Below are 22,528 nucleotides of genomic sequence, written 5' to 3' on the forward strand. Positions count from 1 at the left end.
CCAGCTGTGGTCTGCCCAGTGCCTTGTGGTTTTAGTTGTTTTAAATCATACAGCCATAGAGATGTACAGCATGGAAACAGACGCTTCGGTCCAACCCGTCCATGCCGACCAGAAATCCCAACCCAATCTCGTCCCACCTGCCAGCACCTGGTCCATATCCCTCCAAACCCTTCCTATTCATATACCCATCCAAATGCCTCTTAAATGTTACAATGGAACCAGCCTCCATCGCTTCCTCTGGCAGCTCATTCCATACACGTACCACCAATACAGACATGTGATGACACAGCCATGAGGCAGGTTGGACTTGAATCCAGACCGACTGGCCCACAGATAGGGACACTACCATTGCAACACTAGACCCTCTAATATAATTTTAGTAAGTCCTTCCTATTTATATAATCCAACTGCCTTTCCTTTTACCTGCTGAACTTGTATACCAGCTCTTTGTGATTGGTGCACAATAATCCCTAAACTTTATGTCACAGGTAGACAGGGTGGTTAAGGCAGCATTTAGCACATTTGCCTTCATTGTTCAGACCTGAGTCTAAGAGTTGGGACGTCACGTTGAGGTTGTACAGGACGTGACTGAGGCCATTTGTGGAGGACTGAGTCCAGTTCTGGTCGCCCTGCTTTATGACGAATATTAATAAACTGGAGAGGGTTTAACAAAAGATTTACCAGGATGATTGCTGGGAATGGAGGGCTTGAGTTACAAGGAGCAGCTGGGTAGGCCGGGATTTTTTTTCTGCTCACTGGAGTGTAGGAAGTTGAGGGGTGATCTTATAGAGGCTTATAAAATCATGAGGGGTATAGATAAGGTGAATGGCAAAGGTCTTTTCCCCAAGGTGAGGATTTTAAGACTATGGGGCATATTTTTAACGAGAGACAAGGTAGATTTAAAAACGATAGGAGGTACAATTTTTGTTTTCTTTATACAGAGAGGGGTTCACATGTGGAATGAACTTCTAAAGGAAATGGTGGATGCAGCTACAGATACAATGTTTAAAAGACATTGGGATAAGTACGTAATAAGAAATGTTTGGAGAGATATAGACCAAGTGCAGGCAGGTGGGACTAGTTTAGATTGAGATTATGGGTGGCATGGATTGGTTTGACCGAAGGGTCTATTCCTGCTGCGTATGACTCAAGAAAAAAGAAATGAAAGAATGGCGATGCCGAAAATCAGAAACAAAAACAAAAACAGAAATTGCTGGAAAAACTCAGCAGGTCTGGCAGCATCTGTGGGGAGAAAGCAGAGTTAACAAGGATGAAACTGGAGTTGGAATCCACGTGGGGGTGAACTGGAGCCTGAGGCATTCACTGTGGAATGTGATGTGCCCGTGGAAAAGAGTTTTGGCAATTTTTGGAAGGATTCCTGCACCTGAAACGTTAACTCTGATTTCTCTCCACAGATGCGGCCAGACCTGCTGAGCTTTTCCAGCAAGCGTTGTCGTTTTGCCCCAAATCCCTTAGCTTGATACCTCTCTGCAGTGTTCCCCACTTACATAGTAATCAGCTCCTCGACCTTTCCTGCCAAAGTGCATAACCTCACAATTTCTGACAGTACATTCCATCTGCCAGATTTTTGGCCAATCACTCTTGTTGATTTCCTTTTGCACGTTTGCTTTTCCTGTCTTCCTCACCACTTGCCTTCTCACCTGTTTTTGCGCCGTCCACAAACATTCACGTTGCTCAACCAAGTTATTAATATGTTGTAAACAATTGCGACCCCAGTACCAATCCTTGAGGCACTCCATCAGTCACATCCTTAAAATGTCCCCTTGATATCAACTCTCCACCCTCAATTAGTGGAAAACGTTAACATGACGAATATGGGCCAAATGAGACTAGACTTATTTAGGATATCTGGTCAGCATGGACCATGTGGACCGAAGGGTCTGTTTCCGTGCTGTACATCTGTGACTCTATGACAGAAACAACAGGTTCTCAGCAATACGACACTGACCGACTCCAGCTTCATTTTGATACAATTTCTTGTTTAACAGACATTGTAAATTTTTTTTAAAAAGGTGTTTACTGTGGTTGGTGAACCTTTAAGAGAATGCAGCTATTGTTGATCACTGAATGTAACATGGCTAGGGGCTGGCGATGGTGGCGACTGTCACACTCAGGAGCATGTTGGCAAATAAACTGGCTTGTACAGCAAATGCCCCCAGATGGTATTCTCCCAGGGAACACAATGGCAGTGCACACAAGCCCGCCCGCCTGGCACACGAGCCCTCAAGTAGCCTTTGTTTTCATGTAAATGTGAAATAATGGCTTCCCTTTGTCCCTTGTTCACCCGCTCTCAAATATAAAATTCAACCTAACCTCTACAGAAGAGCCAGTGCTCTGTGCTCACATAGCCAATCAAAACTCAACTTTAGGCACACGTTGACAGACACAAGAAAAATAAACTGTTGATGACTGTACAATAGAATAAACAAAATGAGCATGTGATCTCTCCATCGGGCCAAAGAAAACGCTCCGTTTATTCCAAATCTGTTACTCCTCCAAAAAGGTTAAATTTTGCTACTTTTCTGAATAATAAATTTACCATTGCTTTCTCCCCCTGCAAGTTTCAGCTCATCATTTATTCCTAAGATCTGTACCTAGGTATCTTTGTACCTAAGATGGCACAGTGATTGACGACTCGTGGGTACATGAGACAAATGAAGCTAATTCTGATTCTTCTGGAAGTGCTGCCTTCTTTATGCTAGGGTACCGTCCCAAGGACGTCAAGAATCTTCACCAAGGATGATCGATCAAGGTCAGATTTTGGGAATTTCTCATTCACACTAATCTTGGGCAAAGATCTTGGAAGCAACAGAGCACGTGGAACTGACGTAAGTGGATGGGGTGATCTGTAAAAACTGAAAGAACTGCGGATGCTGTAAAATCAGGAACAAAAACAGAAGTTGCTGGAAAAGCTCAGCGGGTCTGGCAGCATCTGTGGAGAGAAATCAGAGTTAACCTTTCGGGCCCTTCTTCAGAACAGGGGTGATTTGTAAAGTCTGGCGAATTCGGATCCCACTTGCGGGATTCTCTGTGCCCGATTCACCTGCTCCTTCTCATTTCTACTGGCTCCCAGCATTAGCTCCCACCTCCAGCAATGGAATTCAAAGCTTTTGTTATCATCTTCAGGTCCCTGTAAAGGGCTGCATCAGCTGGCCGGGGAGGCTGGAACATAAAGACGCAGCACAAGTGGACAATCATTTAAGGTCGGGTTAAGGAGACATTTCTTCACCCAATGGGCTGAGAATCACTGGAATTCTCAGCCCCAGGAGGTGGGGAGTGCTCCATTGTGGAGAATATTTAAAGCAAAATAAATCTGCTGAGGGACCCAAGGGAAATGAGAAGTGAGGGAGGTGGCGGTCTTTCTCTGCCCCTACTTTTAATGTTCTGATAATTATGAACGCGCCTTAAATAAAACCAAAGCTTCCTTGCCAATTCCCCGTGTTTGTCCTTGCAAGATACCCTCAAAACACTTGAGCGCGATACTGGAATGACTACTCTTGACAAAGGGCAATCGGTCACATGGTGCTATAATTGAGGGACTAAGCGACACAGATGAAAGATATACATCAAAACATCATGGAGAGAGACAGGGCTGGAGAGAAACACCACAGCATTGTCTCCTGCGTTCAGTAACTCCTCACAAAAATGGCCACTATGCTTTGGTCTCCACGCTAAGCTTGTGCAGGGACAATGTCAGCAGCAGCAGTAACTTTCTCTCCATTTCCAATATGAAGCAAGGAATTATACTGACCCAGGGTCCCACAAGGATTTTACTTACCCTGGGCAGGTTCAATGTGTTCTCGGGCACTGTGGTTGGTGGGGGGTGGGGGTGGAAACAGAGCAAAACAAAATAGAAAAGGAAAAAAATGGCACACATTAGATCGCTGTTTAATCACCGTTTTCCTCAGGGCGCACATATTGCCATTACACCCACAGATACTGTCCACTCAGAAGCTTCATTAGAATTCGCATGGTTTCTGCTGACGTGAGGCTCCGTTTCATTAGGGCTAGACTCAACGGCCATAAAATAAAACGTGGCATTAGACCGTTTTAAATGGATCTTTAGACAGAGAGTCACAGCCCATCTCCCTGTCATCTCCTTCAAAAGTACGATTGATGAGTCAAGGTCAAGAGGTTATAGACACACTGGCTCCCGTGTCAAAGCACCGCCAATGGGTTGGTGGACTTTGTGTGCTGCAGACAATTGCTTTTGCATATTTACACATTTATACAAAATTTTAAAAAAGCACACAGAAACTGAGTGTGACAGCGCAATTGCAAGGACAGAATTATATATGCTGCATGCACAGTTTTTCATTAGTGTGATATACAACCTCCAATGGACAAGTTTCTATGACAGGTTACGGACAAAGAACTACTCAGATAAGGGAAAGCCAGCCTGGTTTTTACTCAAAAGTTTCACAAGCAATTTACTGACCTAAAATTGATTTCGGTTTAATCTGCAAACAGCTAAAATAACCTGGATTTCAATTTATGCTTTGCCTTATGTGAAACAAGGAAGATTAGCAATTAAACATCAGAGATCCCGAATCACCCCTGGTCTGTGTATGTTACATACACATATGTAACATAGACTATTTTGCTTCCGATTAGTTGACCCATGCACCATTTTTATCAGAGTGCCAGAGGCAGTATTAGCTTCTACAGTAAATCAGAACAAAGCAGGGGATATGCCACTGGCACCATTAGACTCTCTCAGCAGGAGTTTCTCTTTTCGCTCCTTGCAATTTTCTCCGGTCATTCTGCACCGTCGGGTGTCCAGACCTTCCACAGATAACAGAGCAGGCCATGCCTCAAAAAAAAAGTCTAAAGCCATGATCCACACCCACACAACGATGTCAAGAATCACAGATCACTTGATCCGGTCCATCTGTGTTTCCCACATCACAACAGTAACCACAGATAAATTAAAGTTATTTTATTGGCTGTAAAACACTTGGGGGATGGTCCCCGGGTCACGAGAGGCGTTGTGTAAATGCAAGCCCTTTAATTTTCTGGGAGCAAGAGAAAAAGCAGGTGTTAACTCATTGAGTGTCATGGATGACAAAAACTGAACAGCTGCAGCATGGCATGATCGTGCAAGCGACTCTTCCAATTGTACAAGAGCTGCACACTTGTACTGGTGAATAGTGCCTGGGACTTAAACACTCTGGGAGTAAGCTAGCCACATTTGTTAAGGACAGTCACCTAGATGAACACACTTCAAGAATGAACCACCTGCTCATTCATCTCACTGTTGCATCGCATTGTAAGCAAGTTGCTAACTCAAGTTTGGAGGGTAGATAGTGCGACTGTGCTCGGAGAGGAGAAGGTGAAGAGGAGATCTGATCAGAGGGGGCTCATGAACAGAGTAGATGAAAAGTCGTCCTCTCGAATCAAAATGAGGGGGCACGGACTTCAAGTGATTCACGAAAACTGCAAAACAAGAGATGAGAAAACAAAAACCTTTTCACACAATGAGTTGTGTGGGCCTGGAAATGGGGTGGAAACAGGTTTAATCGAGACATTCAAGAGAGCTCTGGTTCTGTTTAAATTATGTGCAAGGACTTTAAGGAAAAAATGTGATGCCATGGGTGCACAGACAATGCACTGAGTGGCCTCCTGAACTGTAACACGGCTGAGATTCTCTTCCACCCCCATTACACTTCAAAACAAAAAGCAATTCGTGACTAAAGTGCCTCGAACTCTCCCGAGTGTGCAAAAGGTACCGTATAAATGCAAGTTGCTGCTACCTTTGACAGGAATCTGGCCTTACAAATGGCCAGCCTCAGCAAACTCAACATTTATTCTCACATTTCACAAACTGAATGCAAGAAAGCCAACAGCACAGCACTTAACCCAATATAAAAACAGCCCAAATCAGTCACCACCCTCACCCCCCACCGGCCCACCCCCTACCCCCCACTAAAGTCTAAGCTGCGGGATCTGTAACTACATTTACAAGTGAATAGCGCGTAACAAAGCCCCAGCTTGTGTAAAGAATGAGGCAGAAGATGGATTTTCACAGATGTTGCACAGAGTCACCGTTCATTGTTTAATTAGGCAGAAACTTGCCTTTTTAAAATGTGATTTGCACAGAGGTGCAGGCCGTTTAAACTTTGTTCAGAGTTCAGCAAACAGGACTCTTCAAACTAACTCAGAATGACCAGCTGGTAATGAGCAGCGTGTGAACTGAATATTAAACACAACAGCATCTCCCACACCTCACTGGGACATGACTGGGTCACTTTATTTTAAAAAGGGACAGGATTTTCTTTTAAACAAAGTAAACACTCTAGGATTATACAACACCAAGGTAACTGCGCTGAAGATTAATTTAAAAAAAAACTTCTTTATGAGGACGGAGCCAGGAATGAGGTATTTTGGTTACCCAGAGAAGCTGGGGTTGCTGTCACTGTGAGCAGAGAATGAACAGGAGAAAGTTGATTTCACAAAACAGGTCTGGTTTTGAAAACAAAAACTTAAAAAGGACTTACAAAATAGGAACTGGGAAAGGCCAATCGGCCCCTTGAACCTGTTCTGCCAATTAAGATTTTCAGTTTAACAACCTCCCTGCCTACTCTTTTGGGCGGCACGGTGGCACAGTGGTTAGCACTGCTGCCTCACAGCGCCAGAGACCCGGGTTCAATTCCCGCCTCAGGCGACTGACTGTGTGGAGTTTGCACGTTCTCCCAGTGTCTGCGTGGGTTTCCTCCGGGTGCTCCGGTTTCCTCCCACAGTCCAAAGATGTGCAGGTCAGGTGAATTGGCCATGCTAAATTGCCCGTAGTGTTAGGTAAGGGGTAGAAATAGATGTAGGGGTATGGGTGGGTTACGCTTCGGCGGGGCAGTGTGGACTTGTTGGGCCGAAGGGCCTGTTTCCACACTGTAAGTAATCTAATCTAATCTAAAAAATCCTTTGGTTTTCTCATGAGGGAAGGATGCATTTATGTAGCATTTTTTTTTTTTACAATGACTGATGTCTCAAAGTGCTTTAAAGGCCAGGTAGTATTTATTGCATGGTCACTGTAGCAATGCAGGATACATGGGAGCCATTGCACAGTATGCAGGTACTGACAGTACTGTGACCACACCCAGATAGCCCCCACAATTTGTAACCAGACCACAGGGAATGGATAAGGAGCAAGGCCGACTCTTGCACAGATAGGTGCAAACATGGCAGACTGAACGGCAGATGACTCTGACATCGCTGTCCTCAAAAGCAGCAGGTTCTTCGATTTACAACGAGCAGTCCCCCAGATGCGTCAGTAAAGGCAATGAGAGCAGTCCATCAGCCTAATGCAGCCAACACACTTCAGTAGCAATGGAAAATACTCCCTGCGTGTTTAAAACTGGATGCTGCTGACGAGCTTTGCAAGGTTGGTGATCATGTGGTTAAAACGCAGTCACAAAAACAGAAGGCACTGGAAAAGCTCAGCAGGTCTGGGTAGAGAGAAATCAGAGGTAACGTTTCAGGTCCAGTAACCCTTCCTCAGGACTTTGCATTCACAGTTCCTTCAGTTAAAATTCAGCGAGGGGAGTGCCCTTACCGGACAGTCAGGTTGGCCGAGCACCAATACTGTGCACAAAGCACACGTAACTGCCTTCCTGTGGAACCAGCATCTGACCCGCGGCAGGTGGAACCAGATGAACATTCAAAAGGGAACACATTTGCCAAGTTCTGGTGGAAGGGCAGGGGGTGGTGGGGCTAAGGGGGCAGCTCTTTCAAGAGAGCCAGCACAGGAACGATGGACATAACAGCCTCTTCCTGTGCCCTCTCATTTTAAAGATAAACACGCATTGCAGTTCAACTGTCAGAAATATTTACAGATAATGGGGAAACCACATGCTGCACAATGGAATTACATTTAGTTAGGATATCCAGTCAGCATGGATGAGTTGGACTGAAGGGTATGTTTCCGTGCTGCACATCTCTATGATTCTAAGCGAATGGACAAGAGAAGAGTCACCATTCTGTGAAAGCTACCCCAACCCATCAGTCTCCATTCAGAATCAGCCTTTTCTGAACCTTTCTTGCAGGAACCACCTTGGAGGGTGGTTCTATAAAGGGGCAGGGAAAGGTCATCACAACTGAACGTCACAATTGTGTTTCAGACCCCAAACTTCCTCCGAGAGAAGGGGACAAAAGAAGCCAGTATGGTTTGCCAAAGAAATTGTGCAGTTTGAAGTCGAGGTGGATCAATATTTGAAACTAATTTACCAAACAGCTGGAGATGCAGAGCTATTTCAGGCTGGCAGCTGCTGCAAACTATAGGGAATCCTGCGATCCCTGCCAAATTTGCTTAGTGGATTCCCAATTCTGCCCTCCATTTCGGTCTTTGAACACGAGTCTCTCCTACTTCACGCATTGAGTTTTGTTAAAAAATTCATTGGCTTTGAGAAGACGGGGTGGAGCTGCCTTCTTGAATCGCTGCAGTCCACTTGCTTTAGGTAGACCCGCAATGTCCGTAGGGATGGAATTCCAGGATTTTGAGCTAGCAACAATGGCAATATATTTCCAAGTCGGGCTGGCCACTGGCTTGGAGAGGAACTTGCAAGGATGGCGTTCCCATCTGCTGACATTGTCCTTCTATACGGAAGTGGGTTTGGAAGGTGCTGCCGAAGGATTTTTGGTGATTTTTCTGTCGCGTGTCTTGTAGCTGGTACACACTGCTGCTACTGAGTATCGGTAGTGGGGGTTTATGAATGTGGTGCCGATCAAGCGGGCTGCTTTATCCTGGATGGTGTCAAGCTTCTTGAGTGTTGTTGGAGCTGCCCCCATCCAGGGAAGTGGGGAGCATTCCATCACACTCCTGACTTGTGCCTTGTAGATGGTGGACAGGCCTTGGGGAGTAAGGAGGTGAGTTACTCACCGCAGTATTCCTCACCTCTGACCTGCTCTTGTAGCCACTATATAGAGAGTCTAGTTCAGTTTCTGGTCAATGGTAACCCTTAGGATATTGGTAGAGAATGAAACAATGATGGTAACACTATTGAATATGAAGAGGCGATGGCTACACTGTATCTTGGTGGAGATGGTCACTTTGTAACACAAATGTTACTTGTGCTGATCTTTTTGATGTTACTCGGCTCAAAAGTGCAAGGCAGAGGTCCAGAGGACAAAGTGGGACTAGCAATCATAAGGTTACGTTACTATAGCTGGCAACTGATGTAATAAATAGAGGAAAATAGGACAATGCAAGAAAATAACATTGAGGGAGCAAATCAACTAGTTGAATGGCAGAGCAGACCAAAGGGGCTGAATGGCCTAGCTCCTACTTCCTATGTTCCTACAGTAGGTGCATCGAAATGGTGCATTCTAAATCCATATTTTACAGCTCTGTGTTTTGCCCCCTGCCCAAAGGCATAAGCACGGCTGGAAGGTGTTCACTTTGAAGAGAAGTCACTTGTTATTGTACGGGGAACTTGCCAGCCAATCTACCCACAGCAAGCTCCACTGAGACAATGACCAGATCAATGTGAGGCGACGTTACTTAAGGGACTGATACTAACAAAGACACAAGGCAGGTCTCCCTGTTCCTCTGGGAATTATCCAGAGTATCACATGCATTCCACCCGAGAGGGCAGTATTACCTGGGTTTCATGTCTCTACTGAAAGATGGCACCTCTGATATGACAAAACAGATTAATCAAGCTTTGAAAAAAATACTCTGTGAACTGCTGAGTAATGTTGTGTAGATGTACATACAGAGTCATCATTAATTGCCTTGAAATGGAGAGTATTCCAGCTTTCTTTCAACCGAACAGCAATGGACTTGATTTAATTAAGTTCACTAAGAATGCTGTTTTCAGTTCAAGGACATGAAATAAACTGATTAAAGGTGTCACTTTGTGAACTCCAATCAAACCAAGGAAGCATAAAAATGAATAAATACTACCCTAGAATCATGTCACTTCTCAAATCTACCTCTCTCCCCCCTAATACTTGAAAAACTCCCCTACCTCTTTCACAAGTTATTTGCCCTATACCCCTCCTCTGTTGGCAAAGTGTAACCGCTCCTGTGAAGTTTCTGGTGTTGCTGCACAATGCTAAAATGCTATATTGTATGTTAAACCTAAAGCTGCTCTCAACACTGAGTGCTTATTACACAAGATGCAAAACTCTGAAGTAAATGCAAGGTCACCAAAATCCTGGAGAACCATCGGGCTGCTCTCTCATTCAAGAAATGACTGGTGCTGGTTTAGTCTGAGGATCACTGCACCTCAGACAGGAGTGAGGCTGGGTAGATGAGACCTTCATGGTAGCCTCAGCTGCTGCAGAAAGTGAACCCATGCTTTTGGCATCATCCTGCACCACAAACCAGACATCCAGCCAACTGAGCTAACTGACCCCTGACACAAAACTGTTACTGGCTGTTAAAACGCTTTTGAGGATTGCTTTCCCAAGATATTTCCCATAGCATTTATTTTCTATGCAGTCTTCAAAACAGTGTCCCTCCCTGCTGGGTGACAGTCCCATGGATACTGACTGGCATTTGGTACCTTGCCCGGTTTCATGATCAGCAATCAGCATCATAGAATCTCTCTAGTGCACAGGGAGGCCATCGATCCCCCAGACAGCAACCCACACGGACCCACCCAGAGGACAGCGATTCCATCTCAGTGATCCAATTTCCACTTTAGGCATATCGAGACGATTCACCTCAATCCTGCTCCCTGTAGGACCGATGTCCATATTTCCCCACACTCTCTGGGGAAAGAAATCTCGTTGTGGTTCTGTTCGCCGAGCTGGGAATTTGTATTGCAAACATTTTGTCCCCTGTCTAGGTGACATCCTCAGTGCTTGGGAGCCTCCTGTGAAGCGCTTCTGTGATCTTTCCTCCAGCATTTGTAGTGGTTTGAATCTGCCGCTTCCGGTTGTCAGTTCCAGCTGTCTGCTGTAGTGGTCGGTATTGGGTCCAGGTCGATGTGTTTGTTGATAGAATCTGTGGATGAGTGCCATGCCTCTAGGACACAGAGGACAAGCAACATGAGTTCGACTGGGACAACACTACTATTATAGGCCAAGCCAAACAGAGAACAGCCAGGGAATTCCTAGAGGCATGGCACTCATCCACAGATTCAATCAACAAACACATCGACCTGGACCCAAATATACCGGCCACTGCAGCGGACAGCTGGAACTGACAACCGGAAGCGGCAGAGACAGGCCACTATAAATGCTGGAGGAAAGATCACAGAAGCGCTTCACAGGAGGCTCCCAAGCACTGAGGATGTCACCTAGACAGGGAACGAAACGTCTGCAACACAAATTCCCAGCTCGACGAACAGAACCACAACAACGAACACCCGAGCTACAAATCTTCACACGAAAGAAATCTTTCCTGAATTTGGAATTGAGTTTATCAGTAACAGTGTTATAGAATCTTAGAATCCATAGTGTGGAAGCAGGCCATTCGGCCCACTGAATCCACAATGGCCCTCCAAAGAGCATCCCATCCAGACCGAGCCCCTGACCCTATCCCTTTAAACCTGCATTTCCCATGGTCAACCCACCTAGTCTGAACATCCCTGGACACGATGGGCAATTTAGCATGGCCAATCTGCCATAACGTGCCCACCTTTGGACTGTGGGAGGAAACTGGAGCACCCAAGGATAAACCACACAGACACAGGGAGAATGCGCAAACTTTAGCAGGATTAGGCTTTTGAGTTGGACGATCAGCCATGATCACGATGAATGGCGGAGCAGGTTTGAAAGGCAGAATGGCCTCCTCCTGCTTCAATCTTCTATGTTTCTATGTTCCTCCACACAGACAGTCACCTGAGGCTGGAATTGAATCCGGCTCTCTGTGAGGCAGCAGTGCCAACCACTGAATCATTGTGAGAGGCATCATGGCCAGATACCAGCAGACATGTGCAGGGTTGCCACTCGCAGAAGTCAACTCCCCTTCAGCCCAGGGTGGCAAAGCTCAATGCCAGGCTGTCCACCCGCTTTCTGGCCAAGGGGCGGTCAGAGACATCTTCTGTAATGAGGGAATGCCTTCTCTGGCCTGAAACACCAGGCCACATCAGATAATCGTGACTGAACTATGAAAGTTGAGTCAACTGCAAAGAGAGGCTGTGACAGTTTACCCTCACTTGGCAAGTGAAGACATTTTGCGTTTGCCTCCCAACTTACCAGACAGCTTCAAATCAAACCATTTGAGATTCCTGGCCGTAGAAAGCCATGATGAAGCAGAAAACCTTTTTTTGTTCATCTGTTTGCCTTTCCAAAGACAATAATAAGAGTTCCTCAGCAGGGCAATCGTCATGCCTCAGGACGCACTGTTGCGGCCGTGTCGCGGTTGCCTAGCATGCCTTTGGCCACTAACCCCTACCTCACCTGATTTGACCCTGCGCAACATCCTGTGGATCAGTTACGGGGCACAAAAGGAAATGGAAGAGGCAGTCAAAACTTGATGTGCCTCTCAGAGCAACCCTAATGGGAATGCTGTTTGAGACAGAAGTTGAGAGAGTAAGGAAATACGATTTGTAGACCATGTAGGAGCTGGGGGAGGGCGGACACAACCTGGAGAGAATGGTCCACAGCGTTATGCATCAGAAACAAAGTGAGGACCGATAAAGTTATTCGAGAAATACACGTCTCTTGTTTCTAAACACCTCCAGATCAGGACACAAAGCAATGCACCCAGACACAAACATTCAAATACAGCATCAGAAAGGTCACACTGATCGTGCAACACACACAAAACTTTGCAGTGTTAAAATATAAAAGCATATATCCAAACACACAAAAGGATTACAAACATTGAACCCATACCCCAGCACACACACAACAAAGATCAAGACTTGTATCTCAACAAGCAGACGTACACAAAAGCACCAATAAGATCAAAGCTGAACACAACCTGCGAAAGAAAAATCAAAGATTAATTCAGAGTGGAAGAGAGCTGCACTTTCACACACTTGTGCCCTGCAGGGTGGATCACTTGCGTGAATTGAAAGTCAAGCTTGAATCGCTGAAAGGTACCACAGCACACAGACCAACTGCTGTGAATTTTTACCATATGTTAGGTACAATTGTATCGTGGACACATGACCCAGAGGTTGGGAGTTCAAATCCCACTGCAGCTAGCTCCAAAGCTGAAGTGGATAAAGTTGATAATATGTGAGAAAGCATTGGGAAAAGTGACCCTGAAAGCTGCTAGGTCATGGGTCTACACTAGAAAGTGTGTGCTCGAACGCTGAACTTTTAACAAGATCGAGCTCAGCGGTGATACCCTGCAAACAAAAGTACCGCTGACACAGAGACAATAAATACGATCACTACGACGTGGTGCTGAAGCATGGGCAATGACCTACGGAACTGTATCGTAGGAAAAGTTGAGCAGAGGCAGAGAGAAGACTGGGTTTGTACAGCACCTTTTATAACACGGGATGCCCTGAAGCACATCTGAAGTGCTGTCGTCGCTGTAATGTAGGGTCAGAAAGGCAGGCAATTTGTGCACAGCAAGCTCCCGCAAACAGCAATAAGATAAACAACTAGCTCCTCTGCTACATGGGTGTTGGCTGAGGGATAGATGCTGGCCGGGGCACCAGGGTGAACATCTCAGCTTGTCTTCAGAACAGGAGGATGTAAAAGATGCTGGGATACCAACAAAGCAAAGACTGTGCCAGGTGGTGGTGGGAGTTTAAATGTCTCGTCCAAATGACAGTTCTTCCCCACAGTGTTCACGTTCAGAACAGACAGCATCACTCGTTGAGCCACAATTGAAGCCCTGAAAATTGGCAGTGGAGAAACAGAAAATGTGGATGCACCACCCAGTACTGTCCCTGTTCCACCACTTTGGACCTACACTCACTTTGTTTCCTCATTCACAGGAACAGGGCACCACTGGCAAGGCCAGTATTCAAAGGCTGACAAACAATGCCTTTCCAAACTAAAAACCTTTTGTCTTATGCATCCATATCTCTCTATTCCCTGCCTATTCCTGTACCTGTCAAGATTCCTCTATGTCTCACATAACTTTGTAAATTTCTCTTAGGTCACCCCTCATCCTTCAACATTCAAGAGAAAACAAACCAAGTTGGTCCAATCTCTCCCTGTAACTAATACCCTCCAAATCAGGCAACATGCTGTTAAAGTGTTTCTGTACTCTCTCCAAAGCCTCCACATCCTTCTGGTAGTGTGGTGACCAGAGCTGTACACAATATCCCAAAATGAGGCCTCACTAAAGGTCTATAAAAACCACTTTTATACTGTATGCCCTGATCAATGAAGGCAAGCATGAAGATATAGCTATGACTCAATGCTTGTTTAGAACACTGAAAATAGGACAGGAGATTTTCGTCAGGTTTTTTGTTTAAAAAAAAAACCTGATGAGACAGGAAATTCTCACAAATGAGCTTCAAACACTATTTCCAGGTCTGATGCTTAATCATCAATCCTGCCTTTTTTTCAGTGAAGTGTAAACAACAGCTGTACAGTGCCCTACAAATTCAGACAGAACATAGACCGACAAGTGAGTTTAATTCCGAAACTGGTGGGGATACTGAAGCAATGATAAACTTATCAGTGGCACTTAGGCCACAGCAACTAAATTTCACAAGAACGGGGCAAATGGGCTCGTTAGCCCACAAGAGATGGGAACACGAGAATCAGGTTCAATCCACTGAGCCTGCTCTGCCATTCAACTGGATTACGATCCTTCTTCTATCTTGCAAATATTCTCCATTAGTATCACACCAATAATATTATTCATTACTGTGAGATGCCACCTGACTTTGCAAGATCAGTCGATTTTGGTTTTTACATTGTGAAACGCTGTCCAAAGGCCAACGAGTGTCTTTTGTGATTGAAACAGTATTTGTACTTTTCGGTCACTGCACACAAATGGCCCATATTACAGGACATGCCTTCAAACTATTCACAATCACAAACAGGGGGATGAGAGTTCTTTTCCATAGAACTTGAGCCCATTCAGGACAATGCAGCTCATTTGATTAGTGCAAAAACCGCCAGGTTCAATTCACTCCCTTCAGCAGCAGCAACATATACCATATACAAAATACACAGCAAGGACTGTTCAACAGCACCTTCCAAACCTGAAACCTCTCGCACCTAGAAGGACAATGACAGCGGATATATGGGAACACCACCACCTACAAGTTCCCCGCCAAGCCATTCGTCATCCTAACGTGGAAACGTACAGCCATTCATTCAGTGTCACTGGATCAAAGTCCTGGAACTCTATCCTTAACAGCATTGTGGGTGTCCTCAAACCCAAAGGACTGCAGTGTTCCAAGGAGGCAGCTCATCACAACCTTCGACAGAACAATTTCTAGACAATAAATGCTCACCTAGTCAGCAAAACCCAAATCCCATCAATAAGAAGTTCAAAAAAAAATCTCTGGAACAACTTTAAGCAGTGGGTGCTCTTTGTGATCTGGGCAGAGATCACATCATGGAGAAGGGAAGTCAAATAATAATTTTTTTAAAACCTGGAACACCCAATCTAGATTTTATTGCTGGGGGTGGGTGAGCTTCCACTTTGTTTTCTCTTACTTTTAATCTCTCCCAGGTGAGACTGAGGTGCAGGAGGCAGGGATATCTAGTTCCAGCATTACAGAACATTACAGCATAGGACAGGCCCTTCGGCCCTCAATGTTGCACCGATCTGTGAAACTAATCTGAAGCCTATTTCTCCTACACTATTCCATCTTCATCCATATGCCTAGCCAATGAGCATTTAAATGCCTGTAAAGTTGACGAGACTACTTCTGTTGCAGGTACTGCGTTCCAAGCCCTTACTAAGTAAAGAACCTACCTCTGATATCTGTCTTATATCTATCATCCCTCAATTTAAAGCTATATCCCCTTGTGCTAGCCATCATCATCCGAGGCAAAAGGCTCTCTTCTCCACCCTATCAGATATCTCTGATTATGTGTCTCAAGTCACCTCTCAACCTTCTTCTCTCTAACAAAAACAACCTCAAGTCTCTCAGCCTTTCCTCATAAGACCTTCCCCCCACACCAGACAACATCCTGATAAATCTCCTCTACACCCTTTCCAAAGCTTCCACATCCGTCCTATAATGCGGCGACCAAAAATATAGACAGTACTCCAAATGCAACTGCACTCAAGTTTTGTACAGCTGCAGAATGACCTCATGGCTCTGAAACTCAATCCCTCTTCCAATAAAATCTAACACATCTTACGCCTTCTTAACAAACCTTTCAACCTGTGTGATGACTTTGACAGGTCTATGCACATGAACACAGATTTCTCTGCTCATCCACACTTGCAAGAATCTTACCAAGTTAAAAATCACACAACACCAGGTTATAGTCCAACAGGTTTAATTGGAAGCACTAGCTTTCAGAGTGCTGCTCCTTCATTAGGTGGTAGTGGAGGGCTCAATCTTAACACATACATTTTTGCTATAAATTCTACAGTATGATGTAACTGAAATGATACATTGAAAAATTGATTGTCTGTTAAGCCTTTCACCTGTTAGAATATCATGATAGTTTCACTTCTTTCATGTGTAAATCACAAAGCCTTTTTTTAAAAAGTTGCATTCTCAGGTTAGCTTTTAACAATGGTGAGAGCTAGACAATATGTTGAAGGTGTTGGCCCCCTGTGTTCTCTGTCTATACCATGATGTTTAGAGTGATTCTAATCTAAAAAGTGAGATAACAGAGTTTTACATAAATTCATGCAGTTTTTGAGCTCAGAGTTCCACATGAATGCATGCAGTTTTTGAGTAAAGTACAATGTAACTCTGCAAGTACAAATTCACCCCACAAGATGTGTGCGCTTGTGGGTCTTTGTGTGTGTGTGCGTGCATGTGCGCATGTGTGAGAGAAAGTGCACAGTGTCGGGAGCGAGTGTGGGCACAGGCGTGCGTAGGACTGTGCGTGTGTGTTTAGTGCAATGGTGGTCACCTGTTACGTGACATGAACCCAAGGTCCCAGATGAGTCCCTCCCTACGGGTACCGAACTTAGCTATCAGCCTCTGCTCGGCCACTTTTCGCTGCTGCCTGTCCTGAAGTCCGCCTTGGAGGATGGTCACCCGAAGGTCCGAGGTCGAATGTCCTGGACCACTGAAGTGTTCCCCAACTGGGAGGGAATACTCCTGTCTGTTGATTGTTGTGCGGTGCCCATTCATCCGTTGTCGTAGCCTTTGCTCGGTTTCCCCAATGTACCATGCCTCCGGGCATCCTTGCCTGCAACGTATAAGATAGACAATGTTGGCTGAGTCACATAAGTACCTGCCATGTACAAGGTGGGAGGTGTTCCCACGCGTAATAGTGGTATCTATGTCCACAATCTGACATGTCTTGCAGTGTCCACCGTGACAGGGTTGTATGGGGTTGTCCTGAGAGGTGAGGTGCTCATCCTCATTGATAATGTGTTGCAGGTCATGAAGAACATGGCGTAGGTTTTCAGCTCCTGGGAAATACTGCACCTCACCAAGACCTTCCCCACACCTCCACTACTTGCCTTTAAACAACCGCCAAACCTCAAACAGATCGTTGTTCGTAGCAAACTGCCCGGCTCTCAGGACAACCCCATACAACCCTGTCACGGTGGACGCTGCAAGACGTGGACATAGATACCACTATTACGCGTGGGAATACCTCCCACTTTGTACATGGCAGGTACTCATGTGACTCAGCCAACGTTGTCTATCTTATACATTGCAGGCAAGGATGCCCGGAGGCATGGTACATTGGGGAAACCGAGCAAAGGCTACGACAACGGATGAATGGGCACTGCACAACAATCAACAGACAGGAGGGTTCCCTCCCAGTTGGGGAACACTTCAGCAGTCCAGGACATTCGACCTCGGACCTTCGGGTGACCATCCTCCAAGGCAGACTTTGGGACAGGCAGCAGCGAAAAGTGGCCGAGCAGAGGCTGATAGCTAAGTTCGGTACCCGTAGGGAGGGCCTCAACCGGGACCTTGGGTTCATGTCACATTACAGGTGATCACCATTGCACTATACACACACACACACACACACACACACTTTCTCACACTCTCAACCCCCAACCCATACAAACACACACACACAAAGACCCACATGCACACATATATTTTGTGGGGTGAATTTGTACTTGCAGGGTTACATTATACTTTACTCAAAATTTATGTAAAACTCCGTTATCTCACTTTTTAAGATTAGAATCAATCTAAACATCATGGCATAGGCAGAGAACACAGGGGGCTAACATCTTCAACAATATTGTCTAGCTATCACCATTGTTAACAGCTATCCTGAGAAAAGGTTTTGTGATTTACACATGAAAGAAGTGAAACTATCATGATATTCTAACAGATGAAAGGCTTAACAGACAATCAATTTTTCAATGTATCATTTCAGCTACATCACACTAAACTTTTGCTATAAATTCTGTGTGTTAGGATTGAGCCCTCCACTACCCCCTGATGAAGGAGTGACGCTCCGAAAGCTAGCATGCTTCCAATTAAACCTGTTGGACTATAACCTGGTGTTGTGTGATTTTTAATTTTGTACACCCCAGTCCAACACCGGCATCTCCAAATCAAGAATCTTACCATTAGCCCAGTACTTTGCGGGACACTTATCACGAGCATATGCGAGACTTGATAGACCAGCTGATCATTTACTTACATCTGGTTCACAATAGCTGCCTCTTTCCCTCCAATAAACACACAACAGGCGCAATTCTCTATTCCCATACTTTGTGGCAAGCTGCCAGGAAGGATTCTCATACTTTAAATTCTCTTTCACAAATCACAAAACCAAAAAAGATTTCCAATACTCACATGGTGTTGACTGAGTGGGCAATGTGACATGTTGCTCCTTCACTCCATTGAAGAGCAGTTCAGCACCACCTCTATAAGATATTAGTTATGAAAAAAAAAGTTAGAGATTATTCAACTGTTTGCAAAATGGATACAAAATACAATATTTTCCTTGTGGTTCTGAAGGAGAGGAACTGTCAATGCTAACGAACAGAGCAAGCTTCGACTCTTCCAATAGCCTGCATCAAACAATCCCAAATTAGGAAGAGGGTCATTCAATGAAACATCAAGCATTCTCCACTCTATCCAAACCACACATTCTAACCACACTCTCAAGAAAGCCTAGCTGCACCAGTGTTACCTACTTTCATACTGATAGAAAAAAATGGATACTTTCACAGGAAGAGGAGCAGGCCATTCAGTTCACCAAGCTCTATAAGCTACTGGATGAACACTCGCCAAATTGTTATTGGTTCCCACTGTCTCATTCAAACAACAAATTAGTCACTGCTTATATAGTCCGGTACACCACAAGGTGGCTGAATGGTCTGAGACAGCTGGCTCATGTTCAGAGGACTCTTGTGTGGTGCAGTGATAGTGTCCCTACATCTAGGCCAGACAGTCCAGGTTCCTGATGAAGGGCTTTTGCCTGAAATGTTGATTTTCCTGCTCCTCAGATGCTGCCTCCAGCACCACTCTAATCTTGAGTCCAGGTTCAAGTCCCACCTGCTCCAAAAGTGTGCCAAAGCATGCCTGAGCAGGGTGATCAAAAAAAACTAAAAAAAAAACAAAAAAAAAAAAATAAATCGACATAAACAAGGCCTCATTTTCCACTCGGGCACTCTACAGCCTCTGGATTCGATATCAAGTTCAACAACTTTAGGTTCTCCTATGTCCTGACCCCAATACTCACGAGACCTTGTCACCACATGGTCTGATATTACACACAACCTATGGTTAGCTACTGATAGTCTTCAATAACAGCTATTCACTCTCCTAGCCTGATTGTTATCCATTCCTTTGTGTTTCTCTCTCTCTGAACTCTACCTTCTGTATAAAAACCATCAGTTCAGAGGAAAGGTTGCTGGACCTGAAATATTAACTGATTTCTCTTCACAGATACTGCAGCATTTTCATTTTTTTAATTCGATATAACCAATGTGCAGCTAGTGGCAGAATTCAATCAGGTTCAGTATCCCTAAAGTAGTAGACTGAGAGAAACAAACCATGATTACATCCCGATTAGATGGCAATCAGAAAAAAAAACAAATCAATCCCGATAGAAACAGTGGGGAATCCTGAACAAGAGTCAGTTCTGATTCAGCTGAATACCTCACTGTTGGAAAGATTGGCAGCACCCTGCCTAATGTCAAACGTGAAGCATCAACACTATCACTGGAGGTTTGCTACCATCCTCTAAGCAAGGATACAAGAAAATGAGAAATATAGGTGTGGATGCTGGAAATCTGAAACAAACAAAGAAAATGCTGGAGAAATTCAGGAGGTCTGGCAGGGCCAGTGCAGTGAGAAACAAGGTTAATCATTCAGGTCAAGAACCAGCTCCTTCAAAAGAAATCTCCAAAGAAGTCACTCCAGACTTGAACCTGTTTCTCTCACAGTTTCTGCCTCTCCCTCTCTTTTTGAGGTTGGAGCCAAAAAAAAACCCGATGAGAGTCAAATAAAACTAGAAGTGTTGCTGATGTTGGAGATAAACTCGGCAGCTTCTGGGAGTGAATCGCTGGGGCTTCCCTTCAGAAGAAAACTCTTCCTCAGTAACTCCGCAAGCCCTGAGCTCCCCGGCGCGAGCCCCGAGTCCCCAGCGCAGAGCCCCCCAACCCCCCGGGGCCCGGGCCACACCCCCCCCCCCCCGGGACCCGGGCTCACACCCCCCCCCCCCACCCCGGGGCCCGGGCCACACCCCCCCCCCCGGGGCCCGGGCTCACACCGACACCCCCCCCGGGGACCGGGCTCACACCGACACCCCCCCGGGGCCCGGGCTCACACCGACACCCCCCCGGGGCCCGGGCCACGCCCCCAAACCCCCCGGGGCCCGGGCTCACACCGACACCCCCCCCCCCCCGGGGCCCGGGCTCACACCGACACCCCCCCCCCCCGGGGCCCGGGCTCACACCGACACCCCCCCCCCCCCCGGGGCCCGGGCTCACACCGACACCCCCCCCCCCCCCGGGGCCCGGGCTCACACCGACACCCCCCCCCCCCCGGGGCCCGGGCTCACACCGACACCCCCCCCCCCCCCCGGGGCCCGGGCTCACACCGACACCCCCCCCCCCCCCCGGGGCCCGGGCTCACACCGACACCCCCCCCCCCCCCCGGGGCCCGGGCTCACACCGACACCCCCCCCCCCCCCGGGGCCCGGGCTCACACCGACACCCCCCCCCCCCCGGGGCCCGGGCTCACACCGACACCCCCCCCCCCCCCCCGGGGCCCGGGCTCACACCGACACCCCCCCCCCCCCCCCGGGGCCCGGGCTCACACCGACACCCCCCCCCCCCGGGGCCCGGGCTCACACCGACACCCCCCCCCCCCCCCCCGGGGCCCGGGCTCACACCGACACCCCCCCCCCCCCCCCCCGGGGCCCGGGCTCACACCGACACCCCCCCCCCCCCCGGGGCCCGGGCTCACACCGACACCCCCCCCGGGGCCCGGGCTCACACCGACACCCCCCCCGGGGCCCGGGCTCACACCGACACCCCCCCCCGGGGCCCGGGCTCACACCGACACCCCCCCCCCCCGGGGCCCGGGCTCACACCGACACCCCCCCCCCCCGGGGCCCGGGCTCACACCGACACCCCCCCCCCCCGGGGCCCGGGCTCACACCGACACCCCCCCCCCGGGACCCGGGCTCACACCGACACCCCCCCGGGGCCCGGGCTCACACCGACACCCCCCCGGGGCCCGGGCTCACACCGACACCCCCCCGGGGCCCGGGCTCACACCGACAGCCCCCCGGGGCCCGGGCTCACACCGACACCCCCCCGGGGCCCGGGCTCACACCGACACCCCACCGGGGCCCGGGCTCACACCGACACCCCACCGGGGCCCGGGCTCACACCGACACCCCCCCGGGGCCCGGGCTCACACCGACAGCCCCTCGGTGACAGCACCTTCGGCGGGGGGGGGGGGGGGGTGGGAGGAGCGATATTAAATCGATATCGAACCCGCCGCCTCCCCGTCCACAACAAAAACCCAGGCGACATCAAACCGTCAAACCCCGGACCAACACCGCGCGCCATCCCCTCCCCCCCCCGGTCCCGGTAAAAGTCGCACCGAAACTCCAGGTGGACGCCGATGGGCGCCGCCATGTTGTCAGAGTGAACCCGGAAACAGTTGGGGCGCAAGACCGGAAGTGAATCAGTTTCAACGCCCCTTTATTTAAATATCTGTCACACAGAGAGAGAGAGAGACAGACAGTGATAGAGAGATCGTGATACAGAGAGAGAGATAGTGACAGAGAGAGAGTGATAGTGACAGAGAGAGATACTGATAGAGAGAGAGTGATAGTGACAGAGAGAGATACTGATAGAGAGATAGTGATAGAGAGAGATAGTGATAGAGAGAGAGTGATAGTGACAGAGAGAGATACTGATAGAGAGAGAGAGAGAGAGACAGAGAGAGATACTGATAGAGAGATAGTGATAGAGAGAGATAGTGACAGAGAGAGAGATAGTGATAGAGAGAGATAGTGACAGAGAGAGAGATAGTGACAGAAAGAGAGAGATACTGATAGA

At 47.4% G+C, this 22,528-nt stretch overlaps 1 protein-coding gene across 3 annotated transcripts in view; it reads right to left on the minus strand.

Moving 5' to 3' along the window:
- The window catches only part of urm1 (ubiquitin related modifier 1), a 52,169-nt gene extending 30,043 nt beyond the window's left edge, over positions 1–22,126 (minus strand). For all 3 annotated transcript variants that reach the window (XM_072565790.1, XM_072565792.1, XM_072565791.1), the window contains exons 1-2: positions 22,068–22,126; positions 18,801–18,871 (exon numbers count right to left, since the gene is read on the minus strand). In XM_072565790.1, coding sequence (XP_072421891.1) covers positions 18,801–18,871; positions 22,068–22,102 — 106 coding nt within the window. In that variant the 5' untranslated portion in view covers positions 22,103–22,126. The remainder of the gene's footprint in view (positions 1–18,800; positions 18,872–22,067) is intronic.
- Positions 22,127–22,528: the final 402 nt, after the last annotated feature.

This window comes from Chiloscyllium punctatum, chromosome 49, assembly GCF_047496795.1.
Source record: "Chiloscyllium punctatum isolate Juve2018m chromosome 49, sChiPun1.3, whole genome shotgun sequence".
Taxonomy (NCBI): Eukaryota; Metazoa; Chordata; class Chondrichthyes; order Orectolobiformes; family Hemiscylliidae; genus Chiloscyllium; species Chiloscyllium punctatum.